Source organism: Syngnathus acus, chromosome 13 (assembly GCF_901709675.1).
Source record: "Syngnathus acus chromosome 13, fSynAcu1.2, whole genome shotgun sequence".
In the NCBI taxonomy this organism is placed as follows: Eukaryota; Metazoa; Chordata; class Actinopteri; order Syngnathiformes; family Syngnathidae; genus Syngnathus; species Syngnathus acus.
The window spans coordinates 6,456,974-6,477,677 of NC_051098.1; the positions used below are offsets into that span (position 1 = coordinate 6,456,974).

General features: G+C 38.4%; 1 protein-coding gene across 2 annotated transcripts; it reads right to left on the bottom strand.

Annotated features, from left to right (window-relative positions):
- Positions 1–794: 794 nt before the first annotated feature.
- Positions 795–17,382, bottom strand: zbbx (zinc finger, B-box domain containing). 2 transcript variants are annotated; one of them, XM_037268725.1, is made up of 9 exons: positions 17,277–17,382; positions 15,994–16,101; positions 15,450–15,563; positions 11,552–11,639; positions 11,122–11,176; positions 9,922–10,031; positions 2,920–3,130; positions 1,819–1,957; positions 795–1,086 (listed from the first exon to the last, which is right to left on the bottom strand). In XM_037268725.1, exons 2-9 carry the CDS (start codon positions 16,050–16,052, stop codon positions 1,083–1,085), a joined length of 780 nt encoding a protein of 259 aa, XP_037124620.1. In that variant the 5' UTR covers positions 16,053–16,101; positions 17,277–17,382; the 3' UTR covers positions 795–1,082. The 2 variants fall into 2 exon arrangements, with proteins under 2 accessions (XP_037124620.1, XP_037124621.1); XM_037268726.1 differs by lacking the exon at positions 15,994–16,101.
- Positions 17,383–20,704: the final 3,322 nt, after the last annotated feature.

Consider the following 20,704-nt stretch of genomic DNA (forward strand, 5'->3'; position numbering starts at 1 on the left):
CGGTCAGTGGGCCCTAAAAGTGCATTCTACCTCTCATCCCCTCTGGCTCGGTCTCCGGTGGGCTACTCAGTCTGAGAGGTGCCGCTTAAATAAAGGGCTGTAATTATGGGACCTGCTGAAGCCAAGATCTCAGGAAGACATTCTATGCTGAGAGAATCCTTTGTGAACCAACAGAATCTGTAGACCAAGAGGCAGAAAGTAGGCAGGAGGCATTGGCAGGAGACCGAATTCTTTTTTTTTATAAAAAATTTGAACGTGTCTACATGAGTGCAACAATATTGAAACAGCAGCCTCGAAATCACAGGTGACAGACTCAAGGCCCGGGGGCCAGATACGGCCCGCCACATCATTTTATGTGGCCCGCGAAGACAAATTATGCATCAAATTCGTGTCATTACTAGAATTGCAAATTGTCTTCACTTTTAATATCTTTTTTTTTAATATTTGACCAGTTTTTACTCTTCTGATTTGAAAACGAAGTATTGTTCAGTTTGTTTTGTAGCCTTTACTGTATATAATATGAGGTGTTCATACATTTATTTGGGTTGACAGTCATAATGGCCCTCCGAAAGAAGCTACAATGCGGCCCGCTTAAAAAATGAGTTTGACACCCCTGCTCTAAATCAACAGCTCGGATAAGTCAGTACACACCTAAAATATACTTGTCAGAAGATATTAAAATGTGATGAGACGATTCGGATATAAACTCCTTTTTAAGGAGACAGATCAGTGACAATATAATGAAGAGCTGGGCTTGAAAAAAGGGGTTGGGACATAAAATAAAGGCATAGACATTCAAGAATTCAACTGTTGTAATATTTATTTTGCATCAAGAATGATGAATCCAAAACACAGATATTTTTGTTTCACAACACAATCACATTCATTTGCCAGATGACATTGTTGATGCTGGCTAATCAGAGGTCATCTTTTTACTGAACATATTGACATGTATAGAAAGCATTCAGCTGGAATTTTAAAACCCTCTTGAATTCCATTACCTCTTTATTCTTGCACAGAACCGTTTGTCTGCTTGATTGGTCCTTCAATTCAGTTTAGGATGCCGTCACTTATCATGCCGTTTACCTGTTTATAGTGGCACACAACCGAATGGTCAGTACCCTATACGTATTAAAGTACGTTTATGTTGAACAATATACACTACGAGTCAACATTTTCGAGGTAATTTCTCATTAAATAGCATGAGGAAGTGTGTCCAAAGGTTTGAATGTTGATGATTATAAAACCAAAACACAACAGGAGGAAAGTGGAAAGCATTCAATGAAAACACAATTCAGATTGTTGATCTTGTCTCACCAGCTGCACATAAACCGCCACTGTTTTGGTGTAAAAAAAATAATTTCCGTCTCAATTGAAAAATTGTTTTGATTTAAAAGATACAAGTACACCAAATCTAACTAAATCAAAACGTTCTCCTTGCAGAAATATGTATCCAATCATCTTTTATTGGGGAGATATATCTTTGAAGGCCACATTTACAGTATGACAAGTTCATTCATATTGTAAAATGACAACAAAAACTAATCCCATCATACCCCTTTAAACTAACCATACCTCAATGAATCGATTCGTAATCCAAATGAATCGAACCGAATGAAAGACATTAAAAATAAGCGTACTTGAATCAAATCACACCATTCTTACCAATTTATGTATTTAATATTTTTTTGTGGGGGAGCACCCCCTTTCTATGCATTATATTGATTGTAGAATTTAATGTAAAAATGTAATAAAACGCAAACACTTGATACTGAATCTCAATCTAAAGTGGCGCGTGTGATGTGACCAAATCTGTACCTGCGATACTTCATGAGGAGCAACCTGTCCAAATAGGTGCGACTGCTTTCAGGGAACGCCACTTCAACGGCTATGTTGCTGTTTCCTCCTTTATGGCCTCCCTCTGGAGGGAAGTCAGCTTGGGTTGCTGTACCTGACACTGATACAGGGAGAGAATATAAAAAAAAATAATTTGGATTATAGAGAGACTAAAACAAAACCCAAAATGTGTCAGACAAAAGTAGGATGTGCAACAACAACAACTTCTCTAGAAATGAGAAAACACAATTTCATTGCTACTGACAGTAAGTGAGAAAACACAAGCAGGCAGCAGTGAGGCCCATATAGACTCACAAATCAATGTATGCAATAGAACAGGAACATTGCAACAACATGAGAGAGAAAAAAAACACAGATCGAGGAAAGAAAGAAAAATGTTATGATTGCTCTCAACACTTTAGAAGTCCACAGTGGCAGTTTTAAAGTGGACCTGTGTGCCAGTGGCTTGACAGAAATAATTAGGGCTGAAGGGCCTGGCAGTAATTTGCAGAGTAGAGCGGAGAGGGAGAAGAAGGGGGGGGGGGGGGGGTCTGTCCAAGTGGTAAGGCAGAGAAAACAAGGGGAGGGAAGCACACACAGAAATAATAACACCACTAATAGCACATACATAAATACATAGCCATATGCTCTGCTGCAGATGCAGACCCAATATGAGATGGAAGGCAGCTTGTACAAATACATACACATGTGCATGGCTGAGGGAAATGAGTGCTGCTGAGTGGCGTACAGCCACCCATAGCACTTCTCTAATTATCGCAATATGCAACCACCATGGATTATTTTCTTACCGCAGTGGTAAGCATTTTCTGGAAGGCCTTAACACACAAGCGTAAAGGCAAGGAAAGAGGAAGCAGGAACGCTCGGGAATTTGTGAAAATGGCGGAGGAGGAGGAGGAGAGGGGGGTTGTCATGTGAGCACGGGCATGAGAGGACTGCTGAAAATGTTTTGCCATAATATCAAAGCCGTGAGGGATAGGGGGTTACCGTTAATGCACATTACATCAATGAAGTTAATTACACAAAAAACATAATTGATGCAGATGATTTTGCAATATTTCACACCTGTTTGAGTCCAAATTGTGACTGGTTCGGCAGGACCATCACACCTTCGGTTTCTCCAGTCCTTGAGAGCCTCCTGGAAAGATCTTGCTGACTCTTCTTCATCAAACTCTCCACCAAGAAGAGAATTGACAAAATCCTTTTTAACAACCTGATAGTGTTCCTTTTTAGTAATTTCTGCTCTTGTCTTGTCTCCATAATTCCCAGTAAACCTCTGCAATAAAATAGGGGGAGAAGCGCTGAATTAGAAGGATGCCAATATATAATTCATGCTAATCTTCTTTAATCTACCACTATAACAGTACTGTAAAACATGAATAGAAATTGAATTAGTCTCAAAAATTATGTTTCCTAATGAAAAATCCACCTATTCTAGTCTGTGCACTGTGTATTGCCTTTCATAGCTGAGTAATTATACGTTGAAAGGAAAAATGGAAAAGACAGATAATGAGATTCTTTGAGGCCGTGGATACGTAATTGCCAATTTGTGCAGGCAAAACAAGTCAAAACTTTCTTGTATCAACATTTTATAAAAAAGCTCAATGAACTTTGGTGAGAATAACTCGATCAAAAATTAATCAGGCAGATCCTCAATGAAGTAGACATACTGTAATTGCAATAACTGTTCACTTTCGAAATATAAGGCCTATTATATGGTGTATTGTGCATCGGTTAGTATTAATCAATAAGTCTGCTTAAAGTCTATTTGATCTGTTCGATTTGATTGACAGTTCAGTCCAGTCTCCACAAAATCCGTTGAACTGCTGTCCATTTAAACACATAATATATTCATAGGCCAACGTTGTCTTAGCTTGGTTTATGGAAAGAAAGTCAGTGAGAGCTTCTTGAGTCTTTGCTTTTTTTTTTTTTTTTTTTTTTAAAACAAAGCATTATGTAAAATTAAAAACATAATGAAAGGTCTGCAAAGTGTTGATATATCATATTGAAGCTACAATGGTTGATTTGAGTTAATTATTTCCAATAAGAAAACTTATACACATTATATTAAACATGAAAAATGTAAATATGAATTTTACGTTGCCTATCATGGTAATTACAAAGAAACAAATATAAATACAAAAAATGTTTTACGCCTACTGCACCCAGCTCAGATACCTCCATACTTAGAGGTCAAAAAGTGGGACGCGCGCTGCATGAATGCTGATTGAGCTTCTCTGTACCACAGGCTAAACTCATTTTTCTTTTCCTTTAATAACAACTGACCACTTGCGCTGCTAAGGTTAACCAATATTAAGACTGTTATCCCGCCCTTGAAAGTGTCAAGAAGAAACCCCCAGACCATGGACACTAGAATTTAAATATGGAAGACCGACTACTGGCAGCACAGTTGAAAGGGTTGTCCCGGTCACCACCACAGTTTAAGGCAGATCAATGAGCTTCTTTTAATTAATGTGGATGATTCTCCCTTTGTGGACAGAATATTTAAAAAGACAAGGTGAGCGACTGGAGTGCACCGATTCCTAGATGAAAAGTTGCCAAAAAGTCAGAGTGTCAATTATATGGATACTTTCGCTATTTATTGGGTTGCTCGATCCTTATTGCAAATAGTTGAGGTTCACTGTACAGTTTTAAGTTGTATCATCCCCATTCACCACTAGATGGCAGTTATATGGAACCCCACAAAATGTCCATCCATCAATTAACGCTTTAAATGTTCACGTGTGAGCCTTACAAAATAACCAAGTTTGTGGGAAACTCGTGGCCTCGTGGACAATTCTAATGAAATTAATATTCAATTTGTGACCCCGTTTCCTATTCTCTGTCCTCTTTTCCTGCATTCTTTCCAACACAAATGACACAGGATTATCTGAGGAGCGAGAGATACATGCATCAGCTGCATGTGTTTAATCCCCTAGCCTTTGCATCCTGCCAAAGTACACAGCCGAGAGTGATTGAATAAGGCTATGGATGTATGCACTTCCAACTGCAATGGGCATCCAACCCAACAAAACAAAGCAACTCAAATGAGAAGCCCAACTTACATATTGTAACATGACCTGACTAACAGCATGGGTTGACCTAGGCAGCAGGTAACTTACATACAATATGCACAAAATCCACCGATTTTCTACAGATGATTATGTTCAGATTCATGGGTGAGCTAAACTTTCCCAGCTGACTTTTTGAGAGAAACAAGTTATGCCTCGGACTGCTCACCAGATACCGACTTAAGTATCCAAAGAAAGGTTCAAGCCAAACTGGGAAGACAGACTGTGATGCCAATACAAAACAAACACAGAGAACCCTCCAAAATTATTGGAACGGCAAGGTCAATCCCGTTGTTTTTGTTGGGTACTGAACACATTTGGATTTCAGATATAAAGATAATTCCAGAATTCCATCTTTTATGTCATGGTATTTACATCTACAGTTGATGCGTTAGAGCAGGGGTTTTCAACTGGTTTTGTCTATTTTTTGTCTAAGAAGCAACTCGTGGACCACTGCTTTGGCGGACTATTTTATTTTGCATTGAAGGAGGACATCTGTATGTCTATTTTGGGAAGCTCAGCTACATTTGACATAGTTTTGATGGGTAAATGATTCACAAAATTAGCTGGAAAATAAATCAAGTCTAAATAATAAATCCTTTCTTTTTAAAAATGTTACAACTATTTTCCATTTCCGATTTTCCGGACCACTTGAGGGCCGCAGACCACCGGTTGATAACCCCTGTGTTAGAGCACTACAACAGTTTTTCCCCACAAGAACCGTTGTCAGTTCTTTTGAAGTGCACCGGGAGTTACTTAATTTGTGTCGTCTAAACAGATGGATACAGTCAACTGTTAGGAGTATTACAAGTGCCTATTGTGGCTTAATTGGACAAGCAGCTTTTATGATAAATGGCACACCACCGATAATGCAAAGGGGGCCGACTTGACTGTCCGATGTTGCAGCGTTTACACAGCTGAGTTAGCCACCCTATTTGTTTGGGGGTTTTTAATGACATGCAGGACAAATGTACCGTGGTGTAATATTAATCGCTCTCTGAGTGAGTTGATTTTTGTGAAAACATGAAAAACAAGTTCTGGCACTTAATGTTGCTTTGCTGTTTTCTGCAGTCTTTGAGTAGGAATATTTATGTAAGAGAAAAATATATATAATGTGCTTATTTTATGATTGCTTCTAAGCCTTTGTAGTTGAGGAGTATGTATTTGAACATTAAACTATATAAAGATGTTTTCTGGACAAAACTGAAACATGCCCATCAGCCCAAAAATATTAAGATTTGTTTGGTAATAATTGACATTCTGAATAATTGGTTTACAAATGTTTTTTAAAGAACAATAAATCTGAAAATATGTGGATAACATTTAAACATTAAAAAATGTAATTTGGGTTAAAAAGCTTTGTAATAAACATAAGAGTGTAACTGCTAAAGTGCTTTTCCGGCAAATATTATTTAGGGGCTATTTTTTATAAATACAATCCATCATTTAAGTGTGAGTCTGAGCAGGAGCTATTATTCGTGTTTTGCCTAATCAGAGCAGAGAGGAAGCCTGAATGCCAACAGTGATATGGAACAGTAGTGCCCCCCTTAGTTGAACTCTTGCAAACCATGTTTGTACTACACGCTGATGTTTATTCTGTGCTCACAACTATGAATTTTTAGCATGATGATGTGAATGTAATGCATATGCAGAAGAACAATGCCTTATGTTTCAAGTACCTTTATCCAGAGTTAAAAAAAGAAATGAACGCACAATCAAGATCCTATTGGCATAGGAATAGAGGTCAGAGTTTGGAGAGGGGGCTACAGACGAACAGCATCGTTGGGTGAGTGGTTAGTATTGTTGTCTCGCAGCAAAACATCCCCTCGTTCAATTCTCGATTGCCCCGCTTGGAACATCCAACTGGTTTGTAGTAGCAAGGGCTCGTCGTGATTTGGACTGTTTTCAAGAAAATTTCCTCTGCAACACAGCTCGACTACAACATCAGCCTTTCTTCTACTTTTGAAGACTGATTCATCTTTATATCTGTAGTCATTTTCCTGTCCTCAAATTGTTTATACAAAATTCAGGGTTGCAGATGATCAGGCTTTAGGTCTTAAGGCACAAGCCTGTTTTGTAATAATTTAGTCAATGAAGGTGATTTGAATGTCATTTGGTTTTAAAATCAATCATTCTTGAATTCATAAAATAGGACTGTGCACTAATCTATCATGTTAATTTAGCTTCCAATATGCATTATTACCACCTCAGTCACAGTCCTATAAACGTTTGCTTGGTCAAAATTGATCTTATGATTAGTTTCTCAGGAATCGCTCATCCAAATGACTCCACACAAGATCTCACTATCAGAAGCGAACCTTGTAAAATTAGCTTGCATGAAGGGTTACCAACAAAATACACAGAGAAGAGAAAGTGAGAATGTGTGGAGATACAAAGGGTTAAACAATGACTCAGAGTAATAAAAAAAAAAAACTAGATTTCTCCTTTTAAAGTAAACTGCAATAAACTGACAGAAGGTTCAGCTAACCGAGTCAAGCAGGTTGTGTGTGAGGTAGACAAAGTAGGCAGGGTTAATTGGCATGTGTCTGTGCATCTTGAGATCATTATTTCTGTTTAAAATCTGCTTTCCTTAACAGGGAAAGATTTTTACATCAGCACCCACAGTGATGGAGCCCAGACGCAAGGTCAAGAGCAATGCGAACATTCTTGCATGTTTGCATTGCAGATTGCGAGGAGGATTGACACTGCTGTTCTTTGTAGAATTCTCAAAATGAGGGTGGGAGGGTTACATAAGCTTTAATTACAAATTAAACACACTTTTAGAGATCAAGTAAACATACCAACTATCTTACATACCTCTGTGCGTGTGTGGGATTTTTTTTTTTGCAAAACCAAGTAGAAAATTGGACTACACAAGTGTGCATTGCCTTCTAATGGTGCCATAAAGCTGGTCCTTATCCCCCTTCTTTCGCCTGGGGATAAATTAAAGCCACACTCCTGGGACCAGGCATACTATCAGGCAACAAGCAGCATATCACGACACTCTTCTGTGCTATGCTGGAGGAAATTAGTTCCAATTTTCTTTTTTTTTTTTGCCTGAATGGTTCTAGAATACTGCATAGTATTAAGTTTAGTGTGTATGCGTATGCACGGGCGTGGGTGTGTGTTTGTGTGTGTGCGTGTGTGTGTTGTTTCTCAAGTGTAGTCCATGAGTAATGAGGAGTGGGGCTGTTGGGAAGTGGTAATGACAATGAGCCGGTTACCCCAGGCACATAATTCTGGACGGTGCAAAGTAGTAGTCATAATTATACAAATTATTTATGTTTTAATTATAATTTCCCCGTGTTGCAAGAAGCGCCTTGGTATTATTGGGTGATTCACTGCAATTGAGTCATGCAATAAATAAATATGGAATGAATGAATGAATGAATGAATGAATGAATGAATGAATGAATGAATGAATGAATGAATGAATGAATGAATGAATATTAATTTATTGAATATTGAATTACTTGACAGTACTGATATGTGGATTCCAGCTAATTTTCTCATCACTTGTGACACCTAGAAATTTAACTGTTTAGTATTAATATGCAAAATAATTTAGGATTGGTCAATAGTCTTGTTATACTTTCCTAAGAATCACTTGTCTTATGGTATTTTTATATTTAACTTAACTAAATGAAGTTGGAAACCAATTGGAAAGCATTTTGCTATAATACTTAAGTATAGTTCTACAGGATATCATTATTGGTTAAATTACTATGTGAGTCCCATGTGTGTCATTCACAGGCAATCCCATGTGTTTTTTTGAACTATGTTCTTCCTGGTGACTATGTTTGCCATTATGACCATCGCAACGGGTATTACAGATAGATAACCCATAAAGGTGCCATTTGGCTTCAACATAAATTGCATCAAGTAAAGTCCCACATTACATTTAAACTCACTGTGGTTGACATAAGAGGATGAGTCAAGAGCACTATCCCCTCTGCAATAGTGAATTGAGGCCGAGTTATAAATAAAAGTTCACAGAGGTCACAGAAGGGAAAATTAGCTTTCTGGTAAATCCTGCACAGGCGTTTTCATGCGTTTGATATTGATGAATGTATGTGTACGTTATGCATAAAATTAATTTAACGAGGTTAAAAACTGTAAATGGCGTAAGAAAAACACCAAAGGACATGAGGGAGGAATAGAATCCAATTTTGCATGAGGAGGATGGAGGGGAAAAAAGGTGTTAATATCTGGCACAGTGAAGTACCTATATCAAAAAATATGTGAGAGCGGAGACATTTATTTGACAAGAGGGAGATGTGATATGAGAATGAGAGTGACAAACAACTAGAATTAAAAGAGGCAGAGGTCATGAGCTGGAACGATGTTCCTGCAGTATTAATGAAATACAAAAAGTCAGACATGTGCTGTACACACACACATATTTGTCTTTTTGCTTCTGAAACTCCCAAAAGTCTGTGTGAAGATATAACTAATATTAGTTTCGAACAGGGTTTCCCAAACAAAGGATAACGGTTCCTGCCATCTTTTGTCCAAGAAAAAAACTAGAAGATATTTCATTGATCATCATGCAGGCACATATTTTTCTGTCAAGTTGTGTTTCCTATTAATCTTTGTTGTAACAACATTATTCTGTGTTCCTTATGGAAAAGTCTTGAGCTGAAACATTTTGGTGGTACTATGGTCTCAAACTTTAAAGTGGAAAGTGACCATAATGGGTATGCTCCATGTTTTCCTTGGGGGCTGGGGGCATTTGGGGGGCCAATTGTATCTTAAAGGTGTTCACAATCCACTCGTTTGTTTTCCTAACCCCAAAAATTCTTCTGAAAACATTGGGAAATGTTTAATGTTTTAAATAAAAAACTTCAACCAATCCACAAAGAACAGTGTTAATAGAAATGACGGCTGTGGGGGATTTTTAGTAACCTGTACTCAAGATCTATCAATTTTTTTAGTCAACTATGTAATGTATACAAAACCTCAAATCCCACCAAAAACATTGTGGATTTCTGTATACCTGCTGATGAGACCTGACGTCTCTCGGTCCACAAACTGACCCTGTCGTCGTGCTTTGCCGTGTTGTCTGGGGACAACAGCATGTATCACACAGAGGGAGATGAGGTGGCGCTAGCGAGACAGAGACATAATTGTCAAATATAGCGCACACAGCCTAGCGACTGGCCCGTTGCTGAGATATGCCAGCGTGTCCACCATATTTGAATGTATCATTTGTGCCCTGTAAAATAAATCAAGTCAGTGGACTTGACTTTATAAAGCGCCTTTCTACCAAGTTTGTAAAGTTAATGCCGTTCATCTCCTTCTTAATCAGTAGGGCTTTTATGACATTGGCCCACCCTTTGCTGCTAATACAGCTTCAACTTTCCAGGGAAGACTTTCCACATACCCAAGGAGTGTGTTTATGGGATTTTTTTTTTTTTTATCATTCTTCCATTTATGAGGTACCGCACAGGTTGGATGAGAAGGCCTTGTTCTCAGTTTTTGCTCTAATGCATTCCAGAGGTTCTCTATTGGGTTGGGGCCAGGAGTTAAAAATGTGATACATGGCCACAAACATGTTGAAAAAGAAAAGAGCCATCCCCTTTGTGTTTTCTACAGTAGTGTCATATTAAGCCCTACAAATTAAGAATGGGATGCAAGTCAATGCTAGTGAATGAATACTTTGGTAATACAGCAAAACAGATAGGCACCTAAAATAACATAGCACATGTTACCTTCAATCTGATGATTCTTCATGTTTAAGCCCATACTGTACCTCCATGTGTCAATATTTATCACAGTTGGGATTTTAAAGGCATGTCGTGCGGTTACAAATGTCACCGCAATTTTGAGGTGTCAAATTGGAGAACATCTTGGAATTTTGACCTATACAAGCTTGTTTGAGGATATTTTTAGCTGAACCCGGTGAGATAATCGAAAAAGGAATTCCCTGAGTACAGCTGACAAAATGAAAGGACCCATGCAACAACTAATATGGCAAAAAAAACAAAAAAAAGTGGCCTTTCTGGTGAGTACTGACATTCTGGGCAGGCTTCGTATGTATATTCCTTGAAAGCCAACTGTACTCCTTTTTTTGTGAGGTTCTTAAATATTTACCTTTAAGTGTGCAATAGAGGAGACTGCCTGGAAATTAAACTACAATTTCAGAAAAAAAAGAAAGAAATAGTATTACTTTGAAATACTGTGACTGATGACTTACCAGTTACAGGTTCATCCTTCAGCACTCGGATCTTCAACTTGCCTGCTGACGATTGCTGGAAACAGGGAACAAACAGTTTAAGCTTGCAACAAAAGGCTGCCCTGCAAAGATATAGTTTTGTTTGCAAACCCCTTGGGTGGCATATTTGCTTGCGAGTTCAATTGGTTCATCATTCATTTCCAAACGTCAGAATAGGTTCATTGTAACTAAGGTCGATTGACTGCATATTTGTCAGTTACTTTAAAGCAATCCAAAGTGAACATCTTGGAAGTGCATCAAAAATATATTCAATTAAAGTTCGACCCAATAGCATGTCACCACAGGATCAAAATGAGTACTTTTACCGGGTGGCATTAGTTTCATGTATCTAAATAGATACATCTACTAAATTCTTGTGAGCATAGATTCAACAAGCAAACAAAATTAGTACCTTTTGGTTTTTCTTGGCGCCTTGCGTCAAAGCACTGCTGCTTATCGATGCTAATTGTTCTGATTTCCGATAAAAGGTTCCTGGTTGCCTAAACGAAGAGAAGCAACAAGAGGGTATTGGGTAGTTTAGCTTAGATAATCAATCATACAAACCTAAATTCATTTAATAGTACTTTATCAGAGCTGTATCCTTTTATAAATATTTTGGATTCTTGAATTTTTCCTTTTTGAAACACTCCCTCACGCGTCCCAAATTAGCTTTACTCATTGGTTTAATCATGTCTCAGGTAGCCTTTTCCTGTTCAGTATCTTAGCCAACTGAAACTATCACATTCTGTGTTCCGTCAACCTATGTATATGTCTCTCAGTTTTGTTCCGTAGTTGGTGTCTCATATCCACACTGTTGTATAATTTACTCACAGATAGACTTGTTCATTTTATCTCACTTTTGTCACTATTAAATTCACTGAAATTGGACATACGGTGGAAGCGTATTGTTGGACAAATAAAGTGTGCTTGTTCTTTTGATTTCTAACTTCATGCTGTGATTTGATCCATTTGCCACCAGTACACAGAGTCGGTGATGTTATTTCAGGGACAGATACAGTACCAAAAGGCAATATAGTCAAAGGAAGAAACATCCTCACAACTCAATTCGATTAAATTCAGTTTTTTTTCTAAAGGTATTGCACTCAAAGACATAGGTTCACAACAAATGAAATGACTTGAGAGCTATAGTAAATAAAAACGCAATCCTAGAAAACAGCATATTCAATGTATAAATTATATGAATATATTAATTAGTACATTAATTTATGTACTTGATTAAGTATCATCAAGGGAAACGTAATGTAGCTACAGTATCATCCTTCAGCACATCTGACCTTTTTGCGAATTTGTAACTACTGCTAAGAAAAAGAATTGGATTACTTTAAAAAGTATCATTTTTTGACAAGCTGAATTCAACACTAACTGCTCAAAACCACAGAGAAGTATGTTTCTGTGGCAAAAACATAATGCAGCAGGACTTCTAAATTTGAATAAAGAGTTTTGTGAAGATGCAAAAATGGATTCTTCATTTAGATGGGAGTTATTCATGCTCATTGTATTGAATTATTTATGCTACTGTGAAGGCTGTTTATTTTTGGTTGAGCTGGCAACCTGTCACAGAAAGTCAAACAATATGCGTGTGTAAAAGAATGTGCGTTTAAATGTGACGACAGACTTGCCAACTCCCTGAACTCTGTTGGTGTGTTATTATGCTGACACTGAGGGTGGGCGTCAGGTAATCACCTCAGCGCCATCTCCCTGGCAACTGACTGTCGCCAAGGGAGACAGCCGAGGCACACCTATGCTGGGGTAGGGTGACAAGTTGTCGCTTCAGGACATGCGCGACACAAATAAGGTGTTGGGAATCTTGGTGGACTTTGCATTAGCAAATATCTCATTATCTAATCCACAGACAGATTCACTTACATCTCGGCGCACAAGTAGGTTGCGTTCACAGATTCAACAAGGACACATTCATTGTTTATCTACCTTACAAACACAGAGAGGTTCCGGCTCAAAATATCAGAGTGCTTTCTACTTGGTGTAACACATTTGATTAAATAATATCAAAGAAGGCTGCACTTCATACATGATAAAACATGCCCACTCTTCAACTTTCCAATGCTGCCTCTGACTTAATCTCCAACAAACGTTCAGCCTGGTACCATATTGATCGCATCGAAAAAGGTGCCCTTTAATAATATAGGAGGGGGGGAAGGATTTTTGTTTAAGACAAGGGATAAGAGAGCCAATAGTATCTACAATCCAAAGCCGAAAGTCAAAGCCACATTAAAGCTGGAAGTCGGGCGGCCCAATCATAGAAGGATGTACTACATTTGCCCCAAGCCATCGGACTGACTTTATTGTGTCGTCGTCACAAAGCGCTTACACCACATCTCCTCACAGCAAACTAAATTTGTACATCTATTCGTTGGGGCCCAATAACTGAATCCGCCTCTAATACAAGGATAAGCCATCCATCTACTCTGGGAGCAGTGTGATCTTGGGGACAAGCAAAGAGAAAAACAAAGCGGTGCATAACACGGATACACAACAACACGCACAGCTTGAGGATAAATCACAGCTTGAAGATTTGCAGGGAAGGCTTGTCAAAGATGCACTCCTGTTGTACTGAGGACAATTTAGAGAGGGAACTGAAAGGATTTCATTCTAAGAAGCCTGCCTGTCATAAAGCAGAAAATGAAGGTTTTATACATTGCCAATCAGTAACGGACAGATGAGATGATTGGGGCACAATGCGAAACTACATGACGTTTCCAAAAGCATGTGGGTGAAATGTGTTATGGTCTGATGAAATCAAGTCGGTAATCCTAATTCAAAACTGGGTGGTTGGCACAGGAACAACAGTGCATGTGATCATAGGAACTTTATACCCGCAGGTACGAGTTGCTAACCTCGGTTTCTATTATTCATAGTGAAGTGAATTATAAACACAATACTAGAATATTTTTATGTTGCAGTCTCATTTCATGAAATTTAAATTCTTTATCAAAATGTTTGGTACTTTATATCAGTGTGTTCGTCGTTTACAATATAGCTAACATAAGCCAACCATTACATTTGAAGAACAAGGCGGTGCGGCGAAGTTACCACAGAACATAAGGCCAATGCGAGACAAAATTAAATGTTGTGATTTATGGAGTGCTGTATCAAAATCACACAGGCAGCTGTGCCCACACCATGCATCATGAAGCCAGTGAAGCTGTAAATGTTGCAGTATTTCAACATGACATCGAGCGCTATGTTCATGTGTTATCTGTTTAGCTGCAACACAGCACTCTCCCCATATTGATTTATAGCTCATTTATTAGAATTGGATGTTGGACCTCCAGTTATGCAGCCTCATTCAGCTGACTTACGTTTAAAAGCAGACTGGTCACGGTCAATAATGAGAAAATTTTGAAGGAGGAAAAAAACCATTGGGTGGGAATTGATCTCAAGGTCAATGCCATAAAGTCAGTGACGTGAACTACTATACTATCAATCTTCAAATGTGTCTTCCTCTGCTGGATTTTTTTTCTCAGCAACCATCACTGTTTTGTGTGTTACAACTGGTGAAATGGGCAATTTCTCTGCACTTAACTATAAGCCTCTTAAGTCTCTGATCCCTCTCTTTAGCCCATCTAATTATAGCCCATCAACATGTCAGATTCAGTATAATGTTATTTTCCTATTACAGGAAGAAAAAAAACGAATGTAGTCTCACATGGTGGCCATTATTCACTTAGTTCCAGTCTATATAGAGTAAAAAAATATTTTCTATCTTTGTATTAGAAACAACACGTAAACAGCTTGTGTAACAGTGGGAATTCATCATCTCGTCAAAATTACTCAGTGTACAGGCATTAATGTCTAAAACACTGGCAAGAATATCGAGTCAAAATGACTGAATTGTGCCCAAAGTGTCAATATTTTCTGTGGCCCCCATTATTTTTTCATCACTGCATTTATACGCTTGGGCATAGAGCTTCACAGGCTGCCACTGAAATCCTCCTCCACTCCTTTAGGACATTCCAGAGCTGGTGGATGTTACATACTTTGTGCTTCACCTTAGTTCTAAATGCCCCACAGATTCTCAATGGGGTTGGGGTCTGGATCCATGCTTGGCCAGATACCTGATATCCTATGCTATGTAAGTAAACAAACACTGCCACTGTTTGAGGAAATACAGCTATCTCTAAGACTTTGAAGAAAATTCAATTATTTTATTTTCCAATATTATTCTGCTCTTTGTCTCTGGTTGCATTTCCAACTGTCCTTTCCCACTTCTCTTGACTTTTACAGGTTGCTTTTATCTCCACCACAAAAGCTGAACCATTGATACTCACCCTCTCTCGCCTTTCTCTCTTCTCATACTGTCTTTCAGTTTTTGCAGTTTCTCTTCCAGCTCATTGCTCTGCTGGGCCAGAGTCACTGTCTCCAACTGCAGGCCTTGTGGGTTCCTAGGGTAACACACACACACGCACGGACGCACACACACACCCGCGTTTATGAAGCCAGTCAATGATAGTCAATCATACAAATGATGCACTCAATCAGATTAGCAAGCCAAGCTCTCATCAATATGTTCAATCCATCCACTGCGCAGATCCCTGTTGCCACGGCTGATCAATATTTTCATCAGTTAGTCACAGGATGAGTGTAGCAAGCATCAATTCACTCAATTACTGACTGGCAAATGAAAAAGTATACATGGACGTTGGACTACATTTCACAGTAAGTACTATGGAGCGACCAAACATGCTGAACTGCAAACTTTTACAATGATGCCCACAAAATGAATTGTACATCCACATAACCAAGTAACAAGTGACTCAGATGTATATTTTTTAAAGTCATATCTGATGTGACATTGATGTTATCTCATCTTACCTCGCACTGAATTGTAAAGATTTTGTTTTGGAAAGTACCGCAAAGTCTTTTAAATTCATGTCTCCTCGTGGGCTGGGAGGCCTTCGTCTTTTTACCAGGAGATTACATCTGCAATAAGATCAAACAGTCATGCCATTGAGTATATATGAACACGCTCACTTCGAACTAGCTCACACTCGCTACAGCACCACTGTCTCTGACTACTAAACGGATGCTGCTGAGGAAGCGTGACCAGAGCAGACAGATTTGCCAAAAGCTATGCAAGGTAGTTAAAACAACTGGCAGTAACTGTTTAAAGGGCTATTGAGAAATTAGTTAAGTGAGGCATATTAGGTATATTGTTATAACGAGAGCAGGGAAATTGCCAACAACATAGATCTAAAACACTATCTAAAACATAATGGCTTTGGAATGAGGGTTGTTAAGTTTCACTCAAAGGGTGGAGGAATTAAAAAAAAAGAAAAAGCAAATGGTAAATTTTCACCTCTGATTCTACAACATTATTAATATTAAAAAAAACATCAGTTGACCTATATTCCATAGTGCTTGTCTTTATTAGAGTGGAATGGGTGAACTGTACGAGGCCAGATATAAGCAAAGAAGCATTGACTCACATTCACACATGGACTATTTAGAAAGCCTTCGATAAACCGAATGTGATTATGGGAGGAAACCAAAGTTGGTCCAAGCTAAAACTAGAACAAAGACTGTGAGCGAGACGGACCACTTTCCATGCAAACATGTGGATCAGTAGTAAGATCAGTAAATTCTATTGCACAAGAACATTTCTTTGCAGGTGTGCATTTCAATTGATCGGGATTGATTTAAATCCCTCGAATATCCAACATACCAAAAAAACACCTATTGATGGAAAAAGCAGGGGGAAAAAACAAGAAAGATAATACCTGTCACTCTTTGTAAACTGGATTACCCTGGTTTGTTGTGATATTCACATTGCTAATAGTCCACTGGGCTGAAATTGTAAATTTTAAACCATACGCCTTTAAATAAATAACTTGGCTATTAGTGTGAGCGGAATTGAAGAAGGAAAACTGAGATACGGCAAATAAACAAACCGAATGTCACATAAAAACAAACAGGTATAGTAAAGCTGCCGAGTCGCTAGGGCAAATTATTACATCACTGGCACACGAATATTAAGTCACTCTAAAACATAATATTTAGTCTCTCTAAAACATATTGTAACATGATGGCACACAAAGTTTCTTCGTGCATACGACGATTAAAAAAAACGTCATGGTAACTCCATGGATTAAACTCACCTGACGTGATGAGAACTGATGTAGTCCTCCTTCAATATTAAAACGTTTTATTCAAGTTGTCATATAAACTTGTCGTATGTCGTTTGCCGGAAGAAATGTTGTTTTGTGTTTCCATGACTACCAGAGCATGTGATCTAGTGATGTGCATTCCAGTTCTTTTAATTGAACTGAATCTTTAGAATAAGGTCACTCAAAAGATGTGTTCAAACGAATCGTTCAACGAATCCCCCCCACACACACACACTGATCCATTTTTTTTTTTTTTTTTAACTTCAATAACACACACAACTAAGCAATACACCGGACAAGAAACAATCAAGTAAACACACGGTAATGTCGACAACGTCAACGCGCACATTTTTCTCTATATTACAACATCCCGTGGGAACAACATATACATCTACTGGCTGAAGTCATATGAACTGAAAAAAGAACCAATCACTTTAGGAAGTGATTCGTTCACTCTTGTTCACTGAAAGGAATCGTTAGTTTGAACGGATCGTTCACTCACGAGCCAACACTACTATCCATGTGCCCAACCGCTCGGCCATCTGTGCTTCGGAATAACTTCGTTCTATGGCTCCACATGTCCTCAGCACTGCAAACTTTTGTGCCGGTACACCATATGAAGTAAATTACGGGATTTTTTTTACATCATCTAATATGTATCAAGCATACGAGCTGGTGTTTTAGAACAGCCTAGACAAGTAAATAACAAAAAAGCGCAACGCGGACAGTGTTGCAGGGAGAAGTTTCATGTTTAGCACATTTCGCAGGGGTGGGGAGTCGAACCCTAAATCGGAGGTGTTCGAGCGCAGCGACGGAGCCACACGGAGTCAGGATTCGTTCCCTCACTCATCCGTTCTCGTGATGAACTGGAAATGTAAATCACTGACTCGTTCACTCACAGATCCGTTCAGTTGGTGGACGGGAAATGCAATTCACGACTCGTTCGTACTGACACCTACTGTTTGAAAGAACGAATCACGTTAGGAAGTGATTCGTTCACTGACAGAAATGTATTCCCTTGAACGAATCGTTCACTCACGAGCCAACACTAATGTGATCCGAGCGCTCCTTCCCACTATAGCTGCGCATCTGACGAGATTACAAATTCTAGTTTTATGAAAATAAATCTTTGTGCTAATTGACTCTTCCTCATTTTAAGTATCTGCGTAAGCAATTTTAAAAAGCTCTTAAACAGGGTAGCATGATGGGTTTTATTTTTACTAGACAGTAAATTTTGTAGGCTAAGTAAATTTTGTAGGCTACAGTTTACTCTAAAACGAAACGAGTCTATTGTTCCCACTGTGCACACAGCGTAAAAAAAAATAACATTTGGAAGAGAGTAACATATTCTGGGAAAATTATATACTGAAATTTGGAGTGAAATTTACTTTAAAAAATGATCATGTTTTTTCACTCAGAAATTGTAGGAAATATTTCCTTGAGTTTTACTTGGGTATAGTATTAGTTTTGTTAAATAAAATAATAGACTAATGTTAGAGTAAAATAAACTCTGCAAAATTTACTGTATGGCGCTTCATCTTCTTATAATGCCCTTTTTATGCTAATAATGCAGTCCGAACATGCAATAACCTGATTAAATGATCAAGATCGAGGCACAAGAATGCTTCAACATCCCAATCATTACTAATTGAACACTTTAAATGTTCTCTCATTCATTGCTTCAATATATTATGACTTTACACGGTAACAGTAACAAAACATATATAACAAGCGGGAATTAAACTATGCAGCTCTTGTATGCTAATGCAATGGAACTCATGTTTATTTTAAGTAGAAAATAATATTTTTCTTTAAATTATTGAATTCATATTATTGTATTTATTGTCTTTTTGTGTTTTATGTACTAGCATTATGTTACAGCTGCTGTTATTGTTGGTGAAGTGTTCTATAAATAAAGTTCAGTTATTTTGCCAGCATCCAAATCATGACCAAAAATGATGTCATGGCTCATGCTGTTACTATTGTCAACGTAAAGCATTATCCTCAAGTACTTTCACTTCATGACTAGACCCTGCTCTTTCCCACCTTTTGTCAGTCCACCTATTACTAGCTTTCTATTGCTCTACATGCTGGAGTAAGAACTCTTGCCCTTGCCACAATGGATGTGTGCACGTGTGACTTATTGCGGGTAGCTGTAGGTGGATGGTCGTTTAGGGTTGTGACCCCTCTGCTGCATTCTGTTTCGATTGCCAAGCAGTGACTCTCCACCACTCGTTTTTGCTCCCTCTCACTCTCAGACTGGCCTGTAATGGATGGCGCGCGTGCACAGGCATACCGATATGTGAGAGAAGAGAAGGTGTAGGGAAAGAAGAGGAAGGGCGATACTAAAATGAAGGATACGTGGTAAGGAAAAGGAGCAGTTATGAACCCAGCAGCAAACAAAATAGCGATAGACACAAAAGAAGAGGCACAAGTGTGCAACAGAATGCTCAACAAGGCTATAAAAGCCGAGCAGTTGCCATAAAAGGACATGCAATCCGCTGTGAAATGTCAAGGCTATTTGTGTCATTAGGAGGCAATGACGATGGGTTGGTAATGAATGTCATCTGCTGGGTTTAACCTCATTTGGCTGCTTTATACTACATGCATGACGAGTACTTTGCCAGCAATGTATCATGAAAGTCAGTACAAATTAACTTGTACCTATCCTGTTGCTATTCATACAACCAAGTTGTTATTATTTTCAATTTAATTGCATTTACCTTTTTGTTTGGTAAAATACAGTATTGTGAGATTTTTCTATGATTAAAAAAATGTGCCTTGGCTCACTAAAGGAAAACAATAAAGCGCCGCGCTGGATGAAAGCGCTTGTATCCGCTATGTTGCAGTCAATCACAGGATTAAGAGCAGGCAAGCATGTTGAAGTGGACACTCTGGTAATCCTTCACCTCATCTGACCTGCATGTTTTTGGACTGTATGGAGAAAACGAAAGCATGTGCAGGAATACATCAGTATAAAAGACTCAGACTACACCTCTGGTAGGAATTGTTAACAATGTCATGCTTTCCATTCTCCCTTAGAACTGCCAGGTTGAAAATTGGACTAACCCTGGAAGTTGGGTCAATGTGACCCAACTTTGTTTTGCAAAAAAAAAAAAAAAAGGTTTGACACTCCTGGGTTATATCGTACAAACATTTCTTTAGCTGTTTTAACATTCAGGCTTATCTGCTTTTACAAAGAAACATTTATCGTTGCAGTCAACTGAATGCCTGCAGTCAACTAAGTGATTTGTTGTTAACTTATAAAATAATGCTAATAGAGGTTTTTAAATTACCTCCTGCAGTGTTGCGCCTCATCAAACAGCAGCACCTTTCTTTTGAAAATAAGGATATTCCATTTCGGAGAAATACTGGAGGGAAAAAGAAAGCAAAAGTTGTGATGTTCTTGCTGGATATAG